The 26,357-nt window shown below is 37.1% G+C and overlaps 1 protein-coding gene across 1 annotated transcript in view; it reads left to right on the forward strand.

Moving 5' to 3' along the window:
* Positions 1-26,357, forward strand: part of LOC122025893 (glyoxysomal fatty acid beta-oxidation multifunctional protein MFP-a-like) — a 46,879-nt gene that overhangs the window by 8,630 nt on the left and 11,892 nt on the right. Inside the window, exons 7-14 of the mRNA XM_042584695.1 lie at positions 3,668-3,723; positions 3,797-4,099; positions 4,191-4,277; positions 15,070-15,244; positions 15,341-15,462; positions 15,565-15,728; positions 15,912-16,166; positions 16,312-16,433. Of these exons, the coding sequence (XP_042440629.1) occupies positions 3,668-3,723; positions 3,797-4,099; positions 4,191-4,277; positions 15,070-15,244; positions 15,341-15,462; positions 15,565-15,728; positions 15,912-16,166; positions 16,312-16,433 (1,284 nt within the window). The remainder of the gene's footprint in view (positions 1-3,667; positions 3,724-3,796; positions 4,100-4,190; positions 4,278-15,069; positions 15,245-15,340; positions 15,463-15,564; positions 15,729-15,911; positions 16,167-16,311; positions 16,434-26,357) is intronic.

The following is a 26,357-nucleotide window of genomic DNA, read 5'->3' on the forward strand; positions in this document are numbered from 1 at the left end:
TAGGTCTATGAGACCAGATAGTTTGTGCGAAGTCTAGATAGGTCAACAGGCCGATCGGATATCTGGCGAGAAGATCGGTTGGGTCCGCGGGACTGGACAACCGGCAGAAGTCCATTTGGGTCTACAGACCGGATAGTTGGCATAAAGACATGGTGGGTTAAGAGGCTAGTCAACCAATAACAAATTGGTAAGTAAAGGTAAGTGGAGGAGAGTGACTAAGTGAGGACGCGTCTCGGTTGAGGGACAGTAAGCGTCGATCCAAGTTAGGTCCATTTTGGATCCTTAATTTGAGACCTTAACTAGTTCATGGTCTTGGGAGCTAATTATTATTCCTTATTATCACTGTGCTTGCAGGTTAGATGTTTTAGATTTGGACTAACACAACTTGTAGGGAAAAAGGAGCAAAAAGTCTTCGGATGAACAGTACCCGAAGGCGCCTTCAAGCATTGGAAGGCGCCTTCATACTTTCATGGAAGACGCCTTCAATGGCTTGAGGCACCTTCCTAGGGATAAATTTTGGACCCCGTTGCAGATAAGGCATAGTGAAGTCAGGATCAGATTTACCATGTTGAAGGCGCCTTCAATGGAAGGCGCCTTCCATACCCTTTATAAGGTCCCTTTATAAGGCAGTATTAACCAAACATCAACCAACAACTACTATACGAGCTACTACTCGTCTATTTGAGGTTCTGACTTCTCCGACTTCTTGCTGCGAAACTGCTGCGACTTTGCTGCGCCCGACAACTGTTCCGAGGACTTCCGATCGCAGCCTGTAGATCGACATTGACACTCGTGCTCTCTCGATTTGATCCTGACGTGTCGGTAACAAAGTCATTTTTTCTGTACTTAATTTCTGTAAACGGAAAGTGTAGTCTGTTACATTTTTCTGATCTTTTTGTACTCCATCACCTCTTCCGGAGGTACCAGAAGAGGTTTTTTTTAGTAGATTATCCATTGATAGGTCCGCGGGACTTGAGTCTTGAAGTAGGAATCGTCTAAGGCTCTGAACCAAGTAAACCGTTTGTGTTCGTATTGTTTTTCATTTGTCTATTCTCTTATTCCGCTGCATTCGTATTTTGATTTGAAAATCGAAAAGAACGAGATTTTCAAACCGCATGATTCACCCTCTTCTCACGTGCGACTCGATCCAACACTTTGATGTTACAGTTACGTAGAAATATGGAATATATTCATTTGATGTATATTCATTACAATAATGCATCTTTGGTCGCAAACACTAGGTTGCCGCAGTAGCTGCGATTTTTTGTTTAATTTTTATTATTTCTGCTGTTTTCTTTGAATTTTTAATTTTAAATTGAAATTTTTTTTTTAAACAGTGATTCCTTTCTCCATTAATTTGTAGGATCGATGACGTGCTAAGGGAGGGGGAGATAACACGCATGGCTAATTCATTCGTTTCGGAAAACTCAGAATAACGCAGCGGAATAAAGAAAAGAAACAAACACAATCGCTAACAGTTTTCTTTTATTTGGTTCGGAGCCTGTGACGACTCCTACTCCAAGGCCCGCGATTGTTGATCGCTTACGTTGGGCAAATCACTATAAGCTCGAGAAATCTTTACAAGAAGAACAAGTACAATTGCAATGTTAAACTAAGTTACCGACAATACAAAGATGATGGAAAGGTTCGTCGATTGTCAATGTAGCAGTTGAGCGTTGTGGAAGTGTTTCAGAGCATCACATAGGAGCGCAGATTTTTGGTGTTCTGAAGTGTTGGCCGAGACCTCTTTTTATAGCCTCTTCAAACCTGATCTAGATCCTCTGATCTCGAGATCAAGTTTTGACTCGACTCGGAACGGTCCATCGATCCCATGATTCGGTCGACCGAACCTACTGAACCCACCCGTCCTTCCGTCCAAATGCAGTCTCTCCGAATAGAGCCTTCATTCGGTTGATCGATCCCGCCGTTCGGTCGACCGATCAGCTGATGATCTTTGCCTCATTTGATCCGATCAACCTGGCTCGAATGAGTCTCTGTCTATCCTCAGTTTGGTCGATCAATTTCGAGGCTCGGTCGACCGAATCTCTGGTCAACACTTTATCGAGAGTTGGAATTCTGATGCTTTTGTACTGAGGTTCGGTCGACTGATCCAGACGTTCGCTCGACCGATCAAGACTAGGTTCAACCCTGCAAAACTGTTAGTTTCCTGCAAAACAGAGTTAGACAAAATAACAAATACTATATAAATCAATAACTTGATAGCCTTCGGACTGTCCGGTTCTGACTTCAGATTTCCTCCTGAAACCCTAGGTCGAACCGACGCCTACTGTTCTCTCACCGGAGAATGTGCCCTCACCTACGCCTCTCAGGAGAAGTTACCTGTTGTCAGACCGGTCCTTTAGACCGACTGGACTTTTGCTCAGCACTCGAGACTTCAGGTCTTCATGTTGGACGTTCGCTCTACGACCCGTCCAGACTTCCACATGCTCCGCAACCACCAGGGTTTTCATCTAGAGTCTCTGACTCTAGGATTTTGCCCAAAGCGCTCGACCCGCCAAGACTTTCTACCTAGGGTTACCACCCCTTAGGACCCAGGGATACCACCCCCTAGGGTTTTCCATCTACCTAACCACAGTTAGAACTTTCCATCACCTAGGGTTACCGCCCCCTAGGACCTAGGGTTACCATCCCTAGGGTTTTCCACCTGCTTGGAATCCATTAGGACTTTTTTAGGACTTTCATGCAAGCTCAATCAACCTTGTTAGATCACAAGACAATTTAATTTTGGACCCTTTGACATAATCAAAACTCATGTTCGATCGTTTGGTGTTTCCTGCACCAAGATAATTTTCTTTTCTTCTTAATTTTTTTTCCTCTTCCATCCATTAATTTTTTTCCTTATTAATCCCTCTTTCATTTATTTTTTTTTCCCTTCATTTGTACAAGAGTAAAGAAAGAGAAACATACCTGTTAAGGATGATTATTTTTTTTTTATCTGTCCACGGGATAAACATAGAGAAAAAAAAACCTTTAAGGAGGTGAGCAACAAATTATTAAGGAAGATAAAATATTAAATATAATATAATTTCTAACTTCATAAAATATACTACTAATAAATCAAATTATTTTATATATAAATTTAGTTTAATTTTAAACGGATCAAATTAAATTTAATTTAAACCTACTTGATCGTGCCATGTCTACTTTGAACACTTTAGTTAATGTCTACTTTGAACACTTTAGTTAATTCTAAATCGACTTTTATTCAATAAACATCAAATATTTCATAAGATAATATCAAAATTTAAATTCAACATTCAGCATCTCATATATGACTCGATAACAAACATTTATAACAATCAAATATTTATAAAAATATAAATTGAAACTAGGACTTGAAATTTTAAACCTTTGATCTGTTTGGTGATGTTGGCTTCAACTCTATGAAGAAGCCTATTTATGGGTACCTTTTTTAGATTTCATGGAGCCATCTGTCACGTAATACATTATTCATATAAAATTAGGTCAATGGTTGAACTTTTGAAATGTTTAATTCTTAACAAAGCATCATCATTTACTATGGTTTTCATATGTAAGAACTGTGTAGTATATTGATTTTATTCAGAACTGTTCCTCTTATACTGACATGGAAAGAAGCCACACTTCCGTTTTTAATGATGGTTAGTTGATTTTTTTTGTTCTTCAGGAACACAGCGCCTTCCGCGCCTTGTGGGACTTACCAAAGCACTTGAAATTATTTTGGTACAATCAGTTTTGTCTCCTTAACTCTCTTTTTGGAGGTCTTTTGGCATATGACTATGTCCATCTCTTGCAGTTATCCAAGTCCGTGAAAGGAGAGGAAGCATACAAGTTAGGTCTGGTTGATGCTCTCTCATCATCTGATGAATTGTTGAAGACAGCTCGCTACTGGGCTTTGGAAATTGCTGAGTGTAGAAAACCATGGATCAAGAGTCTTTATAAAACTGATAAATTAGAATCCCTTGGAGATGCTAGGGAAATTCTTAAGTTTGCAAGAGCTCAGGCTCAAAAGCAGGCTGCCAATCTCCTACACCCTTTGGTTTGTATTGATGTGATTGAAGAGGGCATAGTTTCTGGTCCTCGTGCTGGATTGTGGAAGGTAAACCAATTTCACTTGTACCATAGTAGAATATAGTTGGATGGATGCATCTCAAGTAGTTTCTAATGACAATTAACTTTTCTTATTGCAGGAAGTCCACTCCTTTCAAACACTTGTTCGATCTGACACGTGCAAGAGTTTAGTTCATGTGTTCTTCGCACTACGTGCAACATCAAAGGTTTAAATACTAGTTCCATAGCCTTTCTCTTGCCTCTACTTTGGCATAGTTCGTTGTTCCCATAACTGTTAATTTTCGATAGGAATTCATGCTGAAGCTTTTCCAATGAGTAGTTCAAGTTTTTAATAACATAGGATCTTGCTTAGAGAACAAATTGCCACTTCCAAAATGACTGAAAGTCAATTATATGATCATATAGATGGAGTTTGAATGTGTCTTTATTTTTCTACATGCCTTTTTTGCAGAACCAATGATGAAAATCACACATAGAAAGATCGCTTTAAGGGAAATGTTATTAAAACAAAAAGATAAATTACATTTAGTTTTAAGGACCTAGTTTTTAATTGGTTTATATAACTCATAAGAACATTTATACTCAATTGCATTCCCTTTTTACTAACAAAAGGTGTCTGGTTTAGCTACTAGATTTAGATATATCATCATTGCCGGGGTTTTTGATGAATTCTTTTGCCTGTAAATACCTTGTGAATTGAAGTGGGTACTACTAATTGAACATGGAAATTGTGTATTGTTCACTTGCATCGGGATGATATAACAATGTTTGTTTTTGAGTCATGCAGAATGATGTTTATAACTTTATATCATATATTGTTTATGTTCAGTCATTGAATGCGCATATTAGATATGTCATTTTCGTTTTATCCTCTAAACTCTTTCCTAAGGACCAAGCTATTAAAAGGTAGATCCAAGCGATAGGCAAATGACCCATTGCTTAGCCACTAGGCAGTAGGCCTGCCTAGAAGCTTGACAATAAAATAATTATAGAAATATCTTAAAATAAAAATGATTGTCCTGCGTGCGCTTCTTAAGTATAACTGCAAAACAAGACCAATAACAAGTTTTCATCGAACAGTTAACAGAAAAATTACATTAACAAACAAAGTTGCTAAGTAGCCTTAAACAAAATCTAGATTTCTTGAAAACATCTCAGGACTCTCTACTCAAGCTTTCTCAATTAAACAAATCTAATATAGAACCCAGAAAATTATTAATATACCTAAAGGAGCTACTGACAATTTAATCAAACACAACTAACAGAAGAATTCAAAAGAATACATCTGACGCTTGAAGAAATCAAATATAAATGAACAAATTAAACTTTGAAAATACTTACTATGAAGAAAAAGGGTAGCCCGGTGCACAAAGCTCCCGCTAGGCGGGATCCCGGGAAGGATCCATTGTACGCAGCCTTACTCTGTTTTTTTTGCAAGAGGCTGTTTCCAGAATTCGAACCCGTGAAGTCATTGGACAAGGAGCCTTAGAATTTTCCAAACAATTCTCAAAAACACAAGAAAACAGTTATAACAACCTTGAAGTCACTGGACAAGGAGATCAAGTATTAATCCAACAGAACGATACAATATTAGCCTTACTAACATCACATAATTACATTAATAGAAAACAAATTGTTAAACCTAGAGACCCAATTACAAAAGACAACTAAGGCTACAGAGTGGCAAGAAAGTATAAAAAATCTGACAAGAGATCTAAGTAAATTATCCACAGGAACTATAATCTCAAAAAGCAACCTAAAACTTATTCATTCTTAACCGACAATGAGTTTGACAAGAACACAAACTGACCTTTTACAGGCACCTCTTAAACAATGAGAGGACAGACCAAAAAAAACACAACTTCTTGGCTAGATAGCATTATAACTAAAGGAAGAAATAGTACCTCAACAAATACATATCAATTAGTAGACTTAATAGATATGGAAAATAATTTAGAAATTTTTTCTAATGAACAATTAAATACAATGAATCCAAGAAGATTATATAACCAAGGAAGATTATCTTTTTCCACATCACTTTACAGATATCATAGGATTCAACCACTACATTTACCAGATGGAGGGGAAGAGAGATTAACCATTATGACAGATGAGCCTACAAAAATACTTTTACAAAGAAGATATAATTATATCCATCTAGGATTACTAGTGTTTGACCTTATAGGATTAACGAGAAAAAGAATAGGAACAAAAGTCTTTTTAGTCTTATATGACTACAGATTTTCAGATACTGAAAAAACAATCATAGGACTTATTGAGGTAGACATGAATAACAATCTTGGCATTACATACTTCTGTTCCAATTTTAACATGACAATTGCAGATTTTGTAAAACATATTAAAATCAAAATTCAAGCCAAAGGTTATGGAAATTTCCTACAACATAACCTTCAGATTGATATCATTTTCTTAGGAAAGACAATGACACAAATCAATAATAGTTTTAAAGTACAAATTAATACTATTATTAAAGCTTTGACTTCCAGAGGCATATCCTTCCGAAACCTAGAACTCAACCCATAACAGCAAACACTCATACCTACAGAATCTATCATGTATAAAAATACACACGGAAAGATGATAATAAGATTTAATGACTACCAACCTTCTACCTTAGAAAATACAAATGAGGAAGAAGAAGAAAACTTTAACTTAATGAATATTGAAACTATACCTACTAACAAACAATTTAATGACTACCAACCTTCTACTTTACAAAATACAAATGAGGAAAAAGGAAGGAGAAAACTTTACCTTAATGAATATCAAAAATATACCTACTAACAAAGAACAAGAAGATCAAGGATTTTATAATGATTTAGATGAATACATATATAACCCAGCTGACCTCACAACCTATAAAACATTAGACGAATTAATAGAATTTGAACATCTTGAAAAATAACAGCAAAGACTAAATCAAGACCGGGAACTTTATTATGATGATGAGCAAAATATCATTGCCAGAAAACAACTCCAAATTCTTATGAATTCAGCATAATCAACCGGGACCTCTAGGACACCCTTAAATGTACCCCCTGTAGCAGTACGATATCATGAAAGTTTCATGGGAGCAAGAGATTATGGCTAAGGCCATCCGCCTAGAACAGGAATTGCTCCATACACAAACAACAATCCATTATTTAGAACTATAGGAAAAAGAAAACCACTAGAAATTACTTATTTTGGGAAAAATTCAGTGTTATTAAATATAGTTGAATGTGATGACCCTCAAATGTATGACACGTATTTAGAACAATGGATTGTATTAGTCCAAAGGGACTATCAAGCTAAACATGAACTAGACATTGAATTAGGCGAAGCAATGATATGCATAGGAGAAAACTATTTAGGAGATGTAGCTAGAGTGGCATGGGAATCTTATAACAAATTTCCTGAAGAAATTGCTAGAATGACAGCCCAAGGAAATAACATCCTAAATTTTTGCTACACGATCCATAGATTATTAACAACAAAAGATGCTAATACAGATTAGACTTAAGACAAAGAGAAGCAATGAGAGATCTGGAACAACTTCAGCTATTTAGTTAGAATTGAATCAAACCATTTTGTAACGACTTTGTAGCCTTAATAGCAATCTCGGGCAATTATTGTAACCTAGAATTGGGAGAAAGACTATTTAGTAAATTATTAGAGAATTGGGAAAAGAAATTCATAAAGCCTAGGCTGATATAAAAGTCCCACCACAATATAATAATATAGGAGTACGGATCCAACATATTATAGTAGTATTAAAAGAAAAATGTACTTACATTCAAATACAGAAATAACTTAAAAATCAACACTATGATTTTTTAGTCAAATTTATACACCACAACAATACGGTCTTAATCAACAAAGATACTATAAGAGACGAGGGAAACAACCTATGAGAACTATACAGTCAAAACATAAAGAAAAATCAAAGAAAAAGTACTTTGCAAGAAAAAGTAGAAAAAAGAAACCATACTTAAACACGGATAAACATATAAACATGTAAGAAAATTTAAACCTAAGAAGACATTTGCTAATACAATTACATGTTTTGCTTGCCATGAACCAAGATATCTATCTTCAACATATCTTACAAAGAAAAACCTTTATACCTAGGAAGCTCAACTAGTTACTTGTACAAACTTGGACCTAGTCGAAATACAATCAGATGTTTCGGCTACTTCTTCCATCTATTCAATTGTCTCCTTTGAAGAGATAGAGGAAGTACCCTCTTCCTCTGACTATACTTTAATAAATTCCTTGCTACCAAGTCTACGAAGATTAGTAGATAAATATGGACTTAATACAAGAAGACCTTGAGAATTTGGAAGAACAATGGGAAGAGATATGCTTACCAAATGTAGACATGATGTTACAACAAGGGCTTTCCTCCCAGCATATACCCGATTCCCACTCAGACTGCTCCAATCAGTGGACATTAAAAACAGGAACCACAAACATCCCCTGTTTTATATGTAGCTATTATCCTTCTTTAGACAAACGAGGAACTTGTTCTCTTTGTAGAAAACAATGTTGCAATCTTTGCCTAGACAATCATTATGGTATTCATATCCCAGTCATAACCACTCAAGGGCCCCATGAAGCTTCTTATTGAAACAAGGATTGCGGTCCTAGAGACAAAACTAAATCAAATCGAAGCATAACTTAAGCAACTTCGCCCATCAAGTCCACCTGCCCTTGATAAGGGTAAAGGAATCACTTTTCAAAAGCCATCACAACAGTTAGACATGGTGTTTATAAAAACTCCAAGTATCTATAATACTAGTCGCACTATGGACATCACAGTTCGTTGTCTTGTCAACATCCACGACCATGAATTTATATTACATGCTTTTCTTAACAGTGGAGCTACCAACTCTACTATTGATGAAACAACCCTTTTATCAACATTACCTGCCACATTTATTAAAACTACTACTCATCCTTTGGTTAGTACACAATTTGATGGTAAAACATTCACTAGTACAAAGTTTGTCACCAATGTCCATCTTCGTTTTTATACCAATTGTGATACTTTCAGTCCTCTTTCCCTCTCCAAACTATGGATGAAACCCCTCTTACACTCTAATATCCATCTTATTCTTGGCCTCAACTTTCTGGTTCAATCCGATCGTGGCCTTCTCCTTACCAAAGATTATGCCCTTTTTCTTTCTACTTATATCCTCTCCCCTATTGTCTCTAACTATCCTTCCACTATACGTATAGGATGATACCCCTCCGTCCAATCTTCCTGCTCCTTGTGCACCTCCTCCTATTAAGGTCGTACCCATGCCTACATCTTTAGTCCAAGAATAAGAAACTCAACGTAATACCACAAACTCACACTGTAAGTGTCTGGATAAAAATTCTTGTATTAGCTCCTGTCTAATTTATATCTCTTTTGACACTGCCGACCACAGTATTTTGGATCCCTTAATTTTTCAGGATTTATTCAGTTATTTAGAAATACCAGTTGATTTTTTAGCCCCAGCAAAGCTAGTACAGTTAATATCTACACAAACAGATATAGACAATGTGGTCTCGAGACTAGAAAAGTTAGAAATTATATGTGATAATCTGACTAAGTATTGGGAAAGAGATACAATGTATTGCAAACGGGCAATTATCAATCCTGATTTAACAATAAAAGCACAAAACTTACTTACACCAATTGGGAAATAGAAGAATGTACAATGCGTATCTAACAATTATTAAAATTTGAAGCTATCCAACAAAGTACTTCAAGATATAGAAGTCCAGCCTTTATAGTAAATAAAGGAGCTGAATAGAAAAGAGGACAATCTAGAATAATATTCAATTACAAACGTATAATTGCCAAGAAGATGAGTATAAAATTCCAGATAAAGATCAACTACTTAACAAAATACAAGATTCTAAATGGTATTCTAAATTTGATATGAAATCATGTTTTTGGCAAGTTAAGATGGATCCAGACTCTATAGAATGAACATCATTTTCTTGTCTAGAAGGTCATTTTGAATGGCTAGTCATACCATTTGACTTAAAAGTAGCACCACAAATAAGTAGTAAGTTGTTGGTGATCTGGATGCTTACTAAGAGTGGTTATACTTCGTTTTTCTCTGGGCATATAAAAAGGTCCTTAAAAAGGTCTGATGGCTCTAATACCAAATTTTTGCGTGCTTTATGTCAAAGTAAAATTTTGCATTTTTCATACTTTGTGTCAAAGTTAACGGTTTGTGACAGTAATTGTGAATAGTAATCATGAACTGTAAAAAGTAAATAGTAATTGTAAACAATAATTGTGAATAGTAGTAACTAGTAAGTGAATAGTAAACAGTGAACTGTAAGAGTGAATAGTAAACGTGAAAAGTAATTATGAAAAGTATGGTGTTTTTCTTTGGGAGAGACTAGGTCGAGAAATTTTTGTCCATTTTTTCGACCCTAATTTTTCCTCTCTTTTTCTTCCATTGAGCCTCACCTATAAAGGACCTCACAGTTTAACCGTTGCCTCGGCTATTTTAAGAATTTAGGCAGTATACCAACCAAACTTTGTATTATTCCTTATATAGTTATTGTTCACCTCTTGGTTACTTAAATCATGGCTGCGAGTAAATGTTAGTTTAGGAAAACAAGGCAAAGCCTCCCTTGCCCTAGATAATGTTTAGTTCTTCATAGAAATAACTTTATTAAACATAGAAATGTTATAAGACCATAAAATAGGAGTTAATTACATAGATATTTTACATAGATGCGATATAGCCAGATGGAAACATATGGGCATTACATGGACTTTGTTAACTTAGGCATAAACAGATTTACACTCGAAACTTGCTTAGCTGAGACTTCTTGCACTTCGGGAGATCTTTGTCCCCTTGGGTTGAAACTAGAAGAGCTTGTATAGAGGAAGAGAGGAAAGAGAGGGAAGACAACTTGTGAGAAAAGGAAGGAGTACTGGTTCCCTAGGCTTCATGGAACTTGGCTTGTTGGTTGTAAGGGTTGTTGGCTTGGGCCTCGCTTCTTTGAGCCTTGGCAAGAGCTGCTCTGTAAGCTTTACTAGAAAGGGCTGAAGTTGCTCTTGCTTTATGAGCCCATCTTTTAGCTTTTCGTTGGTAGTGTTGTAATATTGTATGTTGTGTTTTGAAGGAGAACGGAAAGAACATGGTTCCCATGTCTTTGGGCAATAAATTTTTTCAGTGTATGTTTCGCCGGCTAGGAGGTACTTATTAGGGTCTTCTTGTCGATCCCATATCCAGTTGGATCCTTGGACAGAGGCTCTCCAATGTTTAACTTGATCCATTAATGAAGGGAAGACATCCCAATCAATATCATAATCAGAAGTATAGTCATCAAACTCTGGTTGTCGTCCATTAAACTCATCAATGTCTATTTTGATAAGATGCCTAGCAGGTTCAATCTTCAAATCTACCTATTTTGGAGGAGAGATGTTAATAGTACAGATAACATATGTCTCTTCTTCTTCAAGAGCTAAAGAGATGATTTGTCCAAGTTTGTTTGGGAAGTTTTGGATACAATCAGGATCATGTACCCATAATTTATAAAGAAGGCCATAGTCCATTAAGAGGAATGAAGCCTTTTACTGTTGTAGGCTCATATGTATCTATCTTTATATGCACTTTTCTAAAGGAATATACGAGTTGACATTGGCACTCGTATTTTTTTGAAGTTTTACAAGTTTTGTTTCTTTTTTGACATTTGAGTTTGGGGCTGAATTCTGCTTCATAAATAATTGTCATTCCTTTTGGTACCTCTTGAGGCTTCACATAACTTAGTAAAAATTTGGAAGGTAGATATTTCGGCTAACGTGCGTATGTAGATGGCAATATCTTCAGGAATAGAATTGGGAAGGCCTAATACTATTGCTTCTGATGTCCTTTGTGCTGAAGTGGCTTTTGATCGAGTTTTAAACTATCCCAAAGTTAAATACGTAGGTATGTGGATAGGAGGTTTTGCAAGAGTGGAGCTAGGAATTGTTGCAAGGGCTTGTGTATAAGTCTTTTCTGGTTCCTCTATTTCCATTGGTGCTTTTCCACCAGTTTTAAGTAGAGTGTTAACAAAAAAATTAGGGTCGATGTCTCGATGACTCTTCTAGCTGAAGTAAAGGCTTTTGAGTAGAAACCTTGAAAGGAAGGATGCCCACACCCTTGGATAGCAATTGCCACTTCTTCCCAGACTCCTGCTTGTGTACCAGAGTATACCACATAACAAGAAAATTTCTTGCCAACTAGCTTTTGTATAGTTGTTTGAAAGTAATTAGCCAAGGCATTGATAATAGCGATCTTGTAATTCGAACTACCTGGGATTGTAGGAATGTTCCATATGTTGTCAAGTAAACAAGTTTGTATATGGTCAAACTTTTCTCTTGTTGTAAAGTGGAATTGTTCCTCATAGCGAGTGAATTGTTAGAGTTTCTGATTGCCAAACCTCATGGTTTTCATGGCAAAAGTTTTTACTTTCTTTTGTCAATCCATGTCTGCAAAAGTCAGGAAGTTAATGTAAAAGTCTAGAAAGTGTATCTGCGAGGGAATTATTACTTCCTTTAATATGTTCCCATTGAATCTTTAACCCTTTGTTAATAATTGTGTATCAAATTTTACCATATGTTGGTACTAAGTCCTTTTCTTAAACCTTTTATTTGTTGGCTATATTTTAGTATAACTTCACAGCCTATTCGGACTGTGATTTCTTACTTTCTATAAATGAATAGTCGGAAAGCATCTAAACAATAGATTGCTTCTAAAATTTCGTAGTCAAGAGAAGTTAAATGACCTTTTTCTTTGTACTGACCAGAAGCATATCTGCATATGACTTATGTAGATTTTGGTTCATACTTGGATATTTTCGGTAAAGTTGTTGCTTTGTGATCTAAATGTCACGGGTTTGAATTATGGAAATAGCTTTTTGTAAAAAGCAGGGTAAGACGACGTACAATGGATCCTTCCTGGGATAAAAAGCATGGTAAGACAACGTACAATGGATCCTTTTTGGGACTCCACATGGAGGGAGCTTCGTGTACCAGGCTACTTTTTTTTTATTTGAATGGTTTTCGGTAAAGAACCCCTCTCTATCTAGTTTCACAACCATTTGTCTCGATAATTAGATAATCAGAACAAGTGGTAATGTTAGGATTGGGATTTGTTTTATCATGTCTTTAATTTGTCTAACTAATTCTAGGTCTTATTGATTAAAGTATTTTTGTCCCGTTATTGATGTCTTATTATATAAGGGTCCACTAATTTTTTCTATATCTTTCGGATATTGTTTGACATAGTTGAGTAATCCTAGAAAAAACCTAAGTGTCTTAGTGTCCTCCATTTTATCAGGAAAACTTAAAATTTTGGGAGTAATATGGGGTTGAAGGGAGATTTTTCCTTGTCCAATTTCTGCTCCCAAAAAGTCTGTTTGATTGCAAGCTTTATCTTACTTCTAGAGATTGTTAAGCCATGTGTTTCAAATAAGTTAAATACTAGATGTAAATGTGCATAGTATACTTCCTTTGGTTTGGAGAATACGAGAACATCATCGATATAGACACACACATATGTGCAGAAGTTGACACACACACATACGTAGAAGTTATGCTGCGCAACACGCTTGTGCACGACTATGCGGCGCGCAACATTTTTATTTTTTTTGAAGCTTTGTATTTAGCCATGTAGGGTTTTGACTTTAGGGGTTGCGGTATAGTATTAAGTCTATAAAAAATTTCAAACAAATTCACGGGGTGTTCGATATAACATTCCTCTCTCTCTAGATATATATTATCGATAACAATAATTGTACTTTTAATCAATCAAAAGCTTGCAATTATAAATAAACAAGTCATAAGTACTAAACATATAACAATAAAACATTTTATATTTCATATTTAACCAAGAAAAATAACCACAATATGAAAAAAAAATCTAGGTGGGCTTATTAATTGAAAAACTTAACAATGGATAAAAAAAGAAAAGAGAAAAAAAGAACACAACTAGGGAAGAGGAGGAATTAAAGATGGTTGTAAAGCAATTGAAAGTTAGTATATGCCGTTGACATTGAGTGAAAAAGGATGACACAAGTTGGGTGGAGTGGTAGGCTGGGATAAAAGAGAGGTGTTAGATGGGCTAATTTGGAGAACTACAATTACTTTCTAACAACTTATAGAAGAAAAATAATTTTTTCCTTAAGATTTTCTTAAACCTCCTAAGCGAATTGAGCCACCTAGGTCACCTAGGCTGTCCGTTTGGCTTCTTAAAGGTTGCCTAACTTGGTTGTCCTAGCAATCAGGCGGAGCAGTCCTTGGTCGAAACCTCATAAGCAGCTGCTGCCTCTTAAAACAATGCTAAGGATTATATACTGTGACAAATTAGTGGAGTATGTAAGCCCTTGTTGCGTAGGCGGTTGCGTCTTAAACAATGTCAAGGATTTTATAATGTGATTGTTAGTGGAGTGTGTAAGCCCTAGTAGACAAGTACTGGGCTTCAACTTTCAACCATATAACCATGTATTCACAATGTGTATGTCAGTTCCTTATCTTTTCTGTGATATTTCATTGAATAAACATTTTGAATATCTCTTGTTCCTTTTTTGCTATTCAAATGACCTAGACTTTGGGTGAACAAGGTTTATTTTGAATCAACACAAATACATTTATTTAAACACCTACATGCATACATACACATTATCCAATGGTTTAAACCATTAGTTACTTTTATCATGAAACTGATTAGCTGTTAGAACTTTGGTTGAATACCTATCTTCTCAATTTTCTAAAGGCAATCTGCTAACTGCTGAAATTGGCTGCTTATATAATTATATGAAATCATTTACTTAAATACCTGAATTTCTTGTTCCTAAAATAACTAGACTCGTTAGTACTCTGCCCTATATTATTTGGTTTGCTACTCCTGCATACATTTGATTTTGACTTTATAAAATGGCATTTATTATTAAATTCTAGCCTGCCTGACAGTGATTGATTTTGTGTTTTTTTTTTGACAGATTCCTGGGATCACTGACTTGGGTTTGACGCCAAGAAAGATTAATAAAGTTGCCATTCTTGGAGGAGGATTGATGGGCTCTGGAATCGCAACTGCTTTGTTGCTTAGCAACTACCCTGTGATAATTAAAGAAGTAAATGAAACCTTCTTAAAGGCTGGAATAGACAGAGTTAAAGGTAGCACCAAGTTCTACATTTTTTTTTTTGCTGAAAAATGGTCCCTAAATATATTGCTTGTCAAATTTTAAATTTTTTATTAGAAGTCCCTTTCAGCCAATTTGCAGAGTCGTGTCAGGAAAGGGAAGATTACAGAGGAGAAGTATGAGAAAACCCTCTCATTACTCACGGGTGTACTGGATTATGGAAGTTTCAAAGATGTGGATTTGGTCATTGAAGTATGGCAAAATTTTCAACTCTCTATTAATGTTTATTTTATATATGGACTCTGAATGTTTGTTTTTGGAGGATTTTTAACATTGCGTCATATGCCACTATAGGCAGTTATCGAGAAAGTATCCTTGAAACAGCAAATATTTTCTGATCTTGAGAAATATTGCTCTAGCAGTTGTATACTTGCTTCTAATACATCAACAATTGATCTCAATTTGATTGGAGAGAAGATCAGGTCCCAAGCTCGAATTGTGGGTGCACATTTCTTTAGGTAACAGAGGAAATATCTGGGTAATCTATTTTTACTCATATGAATCCATATTCACATTTTTTGTTTTACAAATCTCCTTGTAAGATTGTTTCTCAGGTGAAAAATAATAATAATTTTTTGCTCTTGTGAGCACCCTGTGACAATTTTTTCGATGTAAATCACCAACTGCTGTTTCTTCTGCAGTCCTGCTCATATAATGCCACTTCTGGAAATAGTCCGGACGAAGAAAACGTCTCCACAAGTTGTTCTAGATTTGCTTGATATTGGGAAAAAGATTCGAAAAACCCCCATTGTAGTTGGCAACTGTACTGGATTTGCAGTTAATAGGATGTTCTTTCCCTACACTCAGTCAGCACTCTTACTTGTTGACTACGGTCTTGATGTGTATAAGATTGATCAAGCATGCACCAAATTTGGAATGCCAATGGGCCCTTTCAGGTTTGTGAAAGTAGTAATTTTACAAGGTTACCCATTTTATCATTGTTTAACTTGATAATAAGATAGTTGCAAAACTGAATTTTTGACATTTTGACTTAAGTAGAGGATTGTGCAGCTCACTATGATCCTTGGTTGTTTTGTCCAGAGTAGCTGATCTGGTTGGCTTTGGAGTTGCAGTTGCTACTGGCATGCAGTATCTTGAGAGCTTTCCTGACCGAGTCTACAAGTCCATGCTAATGTCAATTATGATCGAAGATAAAAGGACAGGTATTGATATTCTTGAAGATTATTATTGGTGATTTTCGTACTTTTATTCTGCATATGAAGTTTTTTCCGTACATTTGCACTGCATTGTGATGTTTTCAAATTTTTATTGCTTTTGACAACTTTTTCTTAAGTGTATGACAAAGTCCAAAGCATATGATATTTTATGAAATTAAAATTGTGAAAAGAAAGGAAAAGAAGTATGAAGATTTGGGTAGTGTTGTATATATAAAAGATGAACAATTAAAAGGTTAGATATACAAAGCTGAAATATATTTAATGATTACACTTCAAAAGTATAACTTTAGGGATTGAAAATGATGACAAGCTTTGCAAATGTGATAAATGAAAAAAGAAAATGAAAATTGTTAGGAGTGCTCAGACCTTTGATAGTTAATATTTTGGTTTTCTAATTAACAGCTAATAAAAGTTGAGAGTTAATGGCAAAGTCGGAAAATGTCAGTAAATTTTTTATACCAATTTATAAAAAAATATACCTATGAAGTTGCTCAAATTATATCAGAATAAATTAACATGCCACCTAAAAAAATTAAATAAAAAAATGATTTAAGGGAGGAAAAATGTGTGAAATTAATATTTCTAGTTGCAATTTGTTTTATGTTTGGATGATCATTCATGATAACTAAACAAAAGATTATTGAGAAAAAGAATAAATATTGCTACATGGTTTTACACTGAACAATAAATAACAGTCTAAAGGATTTTTTTTTTTTAAAAAAAATACAAAGACCTTTCACATTAAGAAAATAAACTCGGCTTGTTTTATCTTTAAAATCTAAATTTTTATATACTTAAACAAAAAGATAAAAGTAATATAATAAAAGAAAATAAAAGGCATGGCTTTTTTATTTAAAATTGAAAACCAAACCAAATTAATATTTGATATCAGTCTGACTTTTTTTATTATCTTGTTTGTTGGTTGACTGAATCATAATAAAATTCAGCTTAATTTAGTTTTGATTAATTGCAAAGCAAAACAAATTGAAAAATAAAAACTAAATTTTTTATGAATAAAATTCATTGAGATTTATTTTGAATGATTAAGTTTATAAAGTTTAATTTGTTGTATGTTAATTCATTTATTATTTGCAAAAGTGAAATTTATTCTACAAAAAATAAATTATAAAAAATATATTTGAAAGTTTTTAAATTTGGATGCTAATCTGGATAAACGAAACCAAATTGATAAATTTGTTATGATTTTAATATCTTATAAGCTAATTTGATTTGATTTTTGAAACTTTGACAAAAATTTTGATTTGGACAAACTTTACTTTAGGGCAGAACGGTTTGCACCTAAAAAAATGCCCCTTGCCTATATATTGTTTATTCTATTTTTACAAATATTTTATATGACTTAATTAAGAATGATCATTTGATTAAATATAAATGCAACATAATTCTTGAGAATCGCCTATATATTCAAAATGACAATACACCATTAGCAATGGATTACTCACTACTATGTGGCAAAAGGCGATTCGCTCGCCTCTAGCGCTTCTGTCAAACTGTCCCTAGGCCAACACGGAGGAAGTAAATCACGGGTGACTACTAAGTAAGTGGCCAAGACATGGGGGAGGGCATGCTCGGACGCACCGAGTTAGATTACTCACTACTATGACTTATGCTAGGAGTTGTTGCGCCATACTGCACCACACTACTTCTCACATATTGCCATACTTTTATCTAAAGAAATTAAAGGTGCATGTGTTCTTTTTTATTTTAAAATGTAGAAATTGCATACAATTTATATGATATTTTATTATCTTAAATGAAAATTTGGTAATTATTTTTAGTGCTAAAGATAATTGTGTAGCATTTTATTTTAGTTGATGTTAAATAATTTTTATACGTAAACAATTGATTTATGTACTTTTTGTAAAAGATGGTAAATCATAGTCTTATCACTTATGATGTTGTTGGCTTAAAAATCCTGAATAAGAATATAATTTTTTTAATGATAATGGTAGGATCAAACTTAATGCTAGAGGGATGAATAGCATAAGAATTTTAAATCAAAATGAGCAGGTAGGAATTAAAGCAGTTGAATTAATCAGAGTAACATGACTTAGTTTGATTCAATCAAGACAAGACATAAGCATGCAATAGGTTTAACTGGTAGTTTAAGCATACAAGTTGATCAATCAAACTAGAAGTATAAGCACATAATATTTTTAAAATATGATTCTTATTTCTAATTTCTCCTAGGTGGAGAAACCTTATAGAAAAATAATCTAAAAAGTTTAAACGCAATAAAACAAATAAGGTAACACTAAAACAAATGAAAACAAAAATGAAGTGCGCATTGCAGCGTGTCGCAACACAGAAGGCGAAAGAGCGCTCAGAGCACGAGAACAAGAGTGAATTTTGTGTAGATGAGTGATTTTCAAGCTCTGCCTTGAAACTCGTTATAGAGGACTCCTTCGATCGCCTGAAACCTTCCCAGTCGCCTGTAGAGTTGCTGACATGGTTACAACTTCTATCCGGTTGATAACGTTAACGAGCTCTCCGGCCGCTTGTCCTCCGGTTGTCTGGAGAAGGATCAAATTTCATCTTGACCAAACTCGTTTGGTTTGCTGATAATGCCATCTCCCGGTCATGCTTCGGTCGCCCGTATCCTTGGTCCCTTAGATCCTATATGGTTGCTTGGACCCTTTGAAATCCCTTCATTGAGGGTTATCATCAGTTAGTCGCCCCGTACTCCATTTGGTTGCATGGAATCATCGAACATGCTTCCTTGCAATTTTTTCACTTACATTGAGTCTAGATGTTCAACCTCTCATCTTGACTAGGTGCTAAGCCATATCTCCCAGCTGCTTTCATGTGGACTTGTTTGCCAAACCTTTAGCTCCCAACCGACTCCACCTCCTCCTTCTGGACTTGATACTTTGCACTCAGCTAGAAATTTTTCTGCCAGGTCTTTATTACTTGAACTTGATTTACTTAGCTTTCGGCTAGGAATTTTGTCTTAATTACTTGAACTTGATTTACTTAGCTTTCAGCTAGGAATTTATTTGTCTAGCCTTAATAACTTGGATTGATTCACCTAGCCTCCAGCTAGGAATTTGTCAGCCATAATCACTTGAACTTGATTCACCTTGCCCTCAGCTAGGAATTTGTTTGCGAAGCCTTAATCACTTGGACTTGATTCACCTAGCCTAAATTAGGAATTTGTTTGTGAAGCAATAATCACTTAGACTTGATTCACCTAGGACTTGATTCACCTCGTCTCCAACTAGGAATTTGTTCTTCAGCTAAGACTTAGCTCATGCCTGATTCCCAATCAGGGCTTTAGATGCCTAAATCCATTAGGACTTTGTCACTAACATATGTTAAGTATCCTGCACATATAAACTTGACATAATTGGTTAGATCACAATTAATTTTAACTTTAGTTATGTTAGAATAAGTAAAAGGGTATTTGTGTCTTTTGGTGTATATCTACTTTCCTATATAAAGGCCTAACTCGTGGGGGTTAAAGTGACACGAGATTCTAGGTTTTACTTTGAACATGGTATCAGAGCCAAGTTAAAACCCTAATTTCCTTTCTCTATCCGCGCCGTCTCTTTCTGCCGAGCCTTTCTCTTCCGCACCGCGCGAGTTCTCCAGCGCCGCACCACGCGACACGCAATTTCTTCTCCAGCAACGCGCAAGTTCTTCTCCAGCGACGCGAGTTCTTCTCTAGCGACGCGCGTGTTCTTCTCCAGCGCCGCGCGAGTTCTTCTCCAGCGCCGCACCGCGCGAGCGAGTTCTCCAGCGCCGCACCGCGCGAGTTCGCTCGACCCGACGCCGCCTCTCCCCCTCAACGAGTGGAGCTTCGCCTGCTGGTTCGTGGACGCTGAGCTCCGCCTCGTGGACGCCCGACGCCCGCCTGCTGTTTCGTGGACGCCAGACACCCGACGCCCGACGCCCTTCTTCGCGTTTTCCTCTTCTCGCGCTGCTAGGGCACAGCGGCGCTCCCCTTCTTGAGTTTTCCAATTCATTGAGAGCAGTTTGCAGCCGTTTGTACAGGGCATCATCAACACTGAGATTTTCCTGCTGGTCATATTGTTGAGATTGCAGTTGATTATACTTTTTCAGGCTTAGGCTTTGCCTGTAATATTATTGATAAATCGTCACTATCTATTGACAAAGAAGCCATTTTGCTCTCCTCTTCGTCGAGAACAGACAGGTTTGAAATCGTCACAGCGGTGCTCCAGTTCCTCCCCGACCTATCCATTAGCAAGCGCAGTCCGGTCCACAGTTCTATTCATGGCTACATCTGGCGCCCCAAAGCCAGATACCTCAATCTTTACCAACCATATTACTGCACCCCTTTCTTCCGAGCAGTTGGATGGTAAAAATTATATTTCCTGGGCATCTCACATTGAACTTTGGCTTGTTGGATAGGGATATGAGACACATCTCACTCAAACTGAAGAAGATATTCAAGACGTCGATCGTCCTCTGTGGAAGAAGGTTGACGCTCAGTTGTGTTGTATAATCCGAGCCACCATCCATTCATCTCTTAGGAATGTCTTCCGTACTCACAAAACCTGCAAAGCTGTTTGGACGCAAGCTCAACAACTCTTTACAAACACCTCTCGACGACTCTATCAAGTTTGTGAAGATCTCATGACTATCCTCAACGCCAATCAGATTAAGGATTCAATGTCAAATTATCTGGGTTCAGTTTCTAGCCTTCTTTGTGACTTCAATGAACTGCTCCCACCTGCGACCGATCCTGTTGAAGAGCTTGAAAATCGGAAGAAATTTTTTATGTCTTTGGCTTTATATGGTCTGCCCACAGATTATTCTCATGTCCGTGACTAGATCCTGGGCAGCCCCACAGAAGCGACCATGGAAAATACCTGGGCGACTCTTCTCCGTGTCCCGGCCAAAGTCTTGACGATGCCTTCTTCTGTTCCTATTGACTCGTCAGCTTTGGTCTCTCGACACAAAGGACCTCCACCTCGCAAGGGTGGCAAAGGACGCCCTTGGTGTGATCATTGCCACCGACCGGGACACACGATTGATAAATGCTGGAGTCTACATGGTCGTCCTCCTCGTGCTGCTCAGATTGTTCAGAGTTCTGCTCCTTCAGCTTCCACTTCACAGTTAACACCTGATTCGACTTCAACACCTTCCTATACTGACTTTCTGAAATGGTTTGAGGATCGACAGGCTTCGGGCTCCACTGCTACCATTGCAGACGCTGGTACTTCTTTTGCTGGCATATCTCGTTCTTCGAGTCCTTGGGTTCTTGATTCTGGGGCCACCGATCATATCACTGGTAATAAATCCCTTTTTTCCTCTCTCACTACTTCTGGTAATTTACCAATGGTCACCATGGCCAATGGTTCCCAAACTCAATCCCAGGGTATTGGTATTGTTCATCCTTCTTCATCTCTTTCAGTTCATAATGTTCTTTATGTTCCCGGCGCTCCTTTTAATTTATTGTCAATAAGTCAACTTACTCGATCTCTTGATTGTGTCATTTCTTTTACTAACACGTACGTTTCCCTACAGGACCGGAGTACGGGGAGGATGATTGGCTTCGGATGTGAATTTCATGGCCTATATCGACTTCACCAACCCTCTTTTGTTGGTTCGGCGGCGGCATCTCCACTTCTTATTCATGCTCAGTTGGGACATCCAGGTCTTAATAAGTTGAAACAGTTACATCCTAGTCTTTCTCACTTAGAGTCTTTATCTTGTGCGTCGTGTCAATTGGGTAAGCATGTTCGTCGTTCTTTTTCTCCTCGTATTGAGAGTCGGGCTATGTCTCCCTTTTCCTTGGTTCATTCTGATGTTTGGGGTCCGAGTCGTGTTTCTTCTACAATGGGGTCAAGATATTTTGTTACTTTTATAGACGATTTTTCCCGTTGTACATTGTTGTATTTAATGAAGGATCGTTCAGAGTTGTTTTCTATTTTTGAATCATTTTTCCTTGAAATAAAAACTCAATTTGGTACTTCCCTTCGAACTTTGCAAAGTGATAATGCACGCGAGTATTTGTCTACTCAGTTTCGTACCTTCTTGACATCTCATGGTGTGCTGCATCGCACGTCTTGCCCTCATACCCCTCAACAGAATGGGGTTGCAGAACGCAAGAATCGTCATCTCCTTGAAACCACTCGGACTCTTCTTCTCCATTCTCATGTCCCTCATCAGTTTTGGGGTGATGCCGTACTTACTGCGTGTTATCTCATCAATCGCATGCCTTCAACCACTCTCCAGGGTAAAATACCTCATCAGGTACTTTATCCACATCAGTCCCTTCATCCTCTACCACCTCGGGTCTTTGGTTCTATTTGTTTTGTTCATGCTCTTGATCCCGGCATTGACAAACTATCTCCTCGGTCTCATAAGTGTGTCTTCCTTGGGTACCCGCGGTCTCAGAAAGGGTACAAGTGTTATTCCCCTACTCTTCGTCGGTACTTCATCTCTGCTGACGTCACATTCTTTGAGTCGGTTTTTTCGTCCTTCCGCCCACAGCCGAGGTTTCTCCCTCCACCGCACCAACGACTATCTTTATCCTCCTGAGGCGCCTCATCACCTCCCCGCCTCGTCTCCTCCTTTCGCAGTTTATCGCCGCCTCGCTTTGCCGACCAACACCGACACCGCTGGCACATCCAGAGCCAAGTCCTTCGTCGCTTCCTCCGGTCCCATCTCCGACTGATGTTCTATTGCACTTCGAAAGGGTATGCGTTCCACTCGTAATCCTTCTCCTCACTATGTTTCTTTAAGCTATCATCGTCTTTCCCCATCCTATTATTATTATCTGTCTTCCCTGTCGTCTGTTTCTGTTCCAAAGACTGCAGGTGATGTCTTTGCCCATCCAGGATGGAAACAGGCTATGCTTGATGAAATGAGTGTCTTACAGAGCAGTGGGACTTGGGACCTCGTTCCTTTACCTCTTGGGAAGTCGGTGGTTGGTTGTCGATGGGTGTTTACAGTGAAGGTTGGTGTAGACGACACGGTTGATCGGCTTAAGGCTCGTCTTGTCGCTAAAGGCTATACTCAGATATTTGGATTGGATTATAGAGGCACCTTTTCTCCTGTTGCCAAGATGTCTTCTGTGTGTCTTTTCCTGTCTATTGTTGCAATTCGTCATTGGCCCCTTCATCAATTGGACATCAAAAATGCATTTTTACATGGTGACCTGCTCGAGGAAGTCTACATGGAGCAACCTCCGTGTTTTGTTGCTCAAGGGGAGTCTTCTGGTCTTGTATGTCGCTTGCGGAAATCTTTATATGGTCTCAAGCAGTCACCCAGAGCATGGTTCAGTAGATTTAGTACCATAATTCAACAGTTTGGCATGACTCGAAGCGAGGCTGATCATTCTGTTTTTTATCGCCACTCATCTACTGGTTGCATCTATGTAGTGGTTTATGTTGATGATATTGTCATCACAGGTAATGATCATCTTGGAATTTCACAAGTAAAACAACATCTTTTCAAACATTTCCAGACAAAAGATCTTGGCAAACTCAAATACTTTCTAGGGATAGAAGTGGCACAGTCTAAAGATGGGATCATTATATCCCAAAGGAAGTATGCAATGGATATTCTGGAAGAAACAGGAATGTTAAACTCAAAGACAGTCGACAATCCCATGGATCCTAATGTCAAGCTCCTACCAAATCAGGGGGAGCCTCTTTCAGATCCTGAACGGTACAGGCGATTGGTAGGGAAACTAAGCTACCTTACTGTCACTCGTCCGGATATCTCATTTGCAGTGAGTGTAGTAAGTCAGTTTCTTAGCTCTCCATGCAAAGAACATTGGGATGCAGTGACTCGCATTGTTCGATATATCAGGGGAGCACCAGGAAAGGGTCTTTTATATGAAGACAAAGGACATACTAAAGTCGTAGGATATTCTGATGCAGATTGGGCAGGATCTCCCTCTGATAGAAGGTCCACTTCTGGATTTTGTATATTTGTCGGAGGTAACCTTATTTCTTGGAAAAGCAAAAAACAAAATGTTGTGGCAAGATCCAGTGCAGAGGCAGAATATCGAGCTATGGCTATTGCTAGTCAAGAACTTATATGGTTAAAACAGTTGCTTCAGGAACTAAGGTTTGGAGAGGTTACACAAATGTCACTCATATGTGACAACCAAGCTGCTATGCATATTGCCTCAAATCCAGTCTTCCATGAGAGAACAAAGCATATTGAAGTTGACTGTCACTTTGTCAGAGAGAAAGTCATATCCGGAGAAATATCTACTAGTTTTGTCAACTCAAATGATCAGCTAGCAGATATATTTACTAAATCACTTAGAGGTCCCCGGATTGACTTCATATGTAACAAGCTTGGTATATATGATCTATATTCTCAAGCTTGAGGGGGAGTGTTAGAATAAGTAAAAGGGTATTTGTGTCTTTTGGTGTATATCTACTTTCCTATATAAAGGCCTAACTCGTGGGGGTTAAAGTGACACGAGATTCTAGGTTTTACTTTGAACAAGTTATATATCAAAACTTTGGGTTAAATGTTGTGCACCTAGCACCAACAATCTCTCCCTTTTTGATAATATGAAAACTAAGTTAAAGTTAGTAATCAATAAGTAAGAATTTTGAATTTATATTTAATGTATGAAAGAAGTACATAAATATAATAAATGAATTATCCCACCCCCCTCTATAAGATAAGAGATAAACTAGATAAGGGATTAAATTTGGAAGTTAATAAACACTTGATTTTTATTTTTTATCTCTCTCCCCTTTTTTCATATATAAAAAAATGGATTAAAATACAAATAAAACATGACATATAGTCAAGTGTAATATTGCAGAAATTAACAAAGATAAATTAACGATAGATTTAATTCAGACCAAAGTCAAAGAAATAAGTTAACTATATCAAATAATATTTAAGTTAAATAAGATTAATATTAAAGCAAAGTGCAAACCAAGCTAAGAATTCAATTTAAGTAATGAATAATAGAATCTAAGTTAAGTTCAACCAATAACTCAATCATAGTCAAAAGGTAAACTATAAGTCATAAGAAGGTTCAAACATAAGCAAATTGTAATAAAATCAAGCAAAGTCAAGGATAAATCAACTACAAGTCTAGATCCAAAATACTACAGAAGTAAAAAAAAAAAAAATACTGTAGTTCCAAACCAAGCCAATCATGAGTCAAAGAGTTAAATAAGTCAAGGTTTGTCAAAGCCAGGATCAACTAGTCAGAAGGAGGCGGCTGACTTGAGTACTGTCCGCATCATGTCTATCATCTCTTGTATCAAGGCCCTCATATCTCGAGATTGACGAGTGATTGTCTCTTCAAATCGAGTGACTTGGCCCTCTAATGTCAACGGAGGTGGAGGTGCTGGAGGAGCCGAAAGATCTAGTATCTAGTTTGGTCAACCTCGAACTCAGTCGTGATTTCGTCAATATCTGGAGATCGAGGGGCAGCGTTCCTTCTAACCTTTCGAACTAGAGCGTTCTCTATGAGGACTATCTTGGCTAATGTGAGGTTTTTAAGTCCTATCTAGTCAAACTCGGTCAATGATTTGAGGTTTTCGCTAGAAACATCAATCCCTATAGATGCAAAAAGATGGGTTAGAATGTGACAACATGACATGTAGACTCGACAACTGGTGGATATGCTGAAATGATAAATAATATACTTAAAGATCAGTAGACCGAAGTTAATGTCTAATCTTTGTCTCATGGCATAAAGGAGAAATGAGTGGAAGGGTTGTATGGTAGCAAGGTCTCTCGTATCAATGGGCAGGATTTAAGTGTAGAGATCCTTGTACAACACAGTTTCAACTCTGAGCTGTCCAAAGTTGAAGTTGATGATAGTTGGAGTTCGCTTGCCACCAAAAAGATAAGTGTAAATACGACCCAGGGTAGTATTAGTAGGATAGGGAAAGATGGAGTAGGACATGTTATGTGTACCTGCAAGTGTATGGC

Source organism: Zingiber officinale, chromosome 1A, assembly GCF_018446385.1.
Source record: "Zingiber officinale cultivar Zhangliang chromosome 1A, Zo_v1.1, whole genome shotgun sequence".
Classification (NCBI taxonomy): Eukaryota; Viridiplantae; Streptophyta; class Magnoliopsida; order Zingiberales; family Zingiberaceae; genus Zingiber; species Zingiber officinale.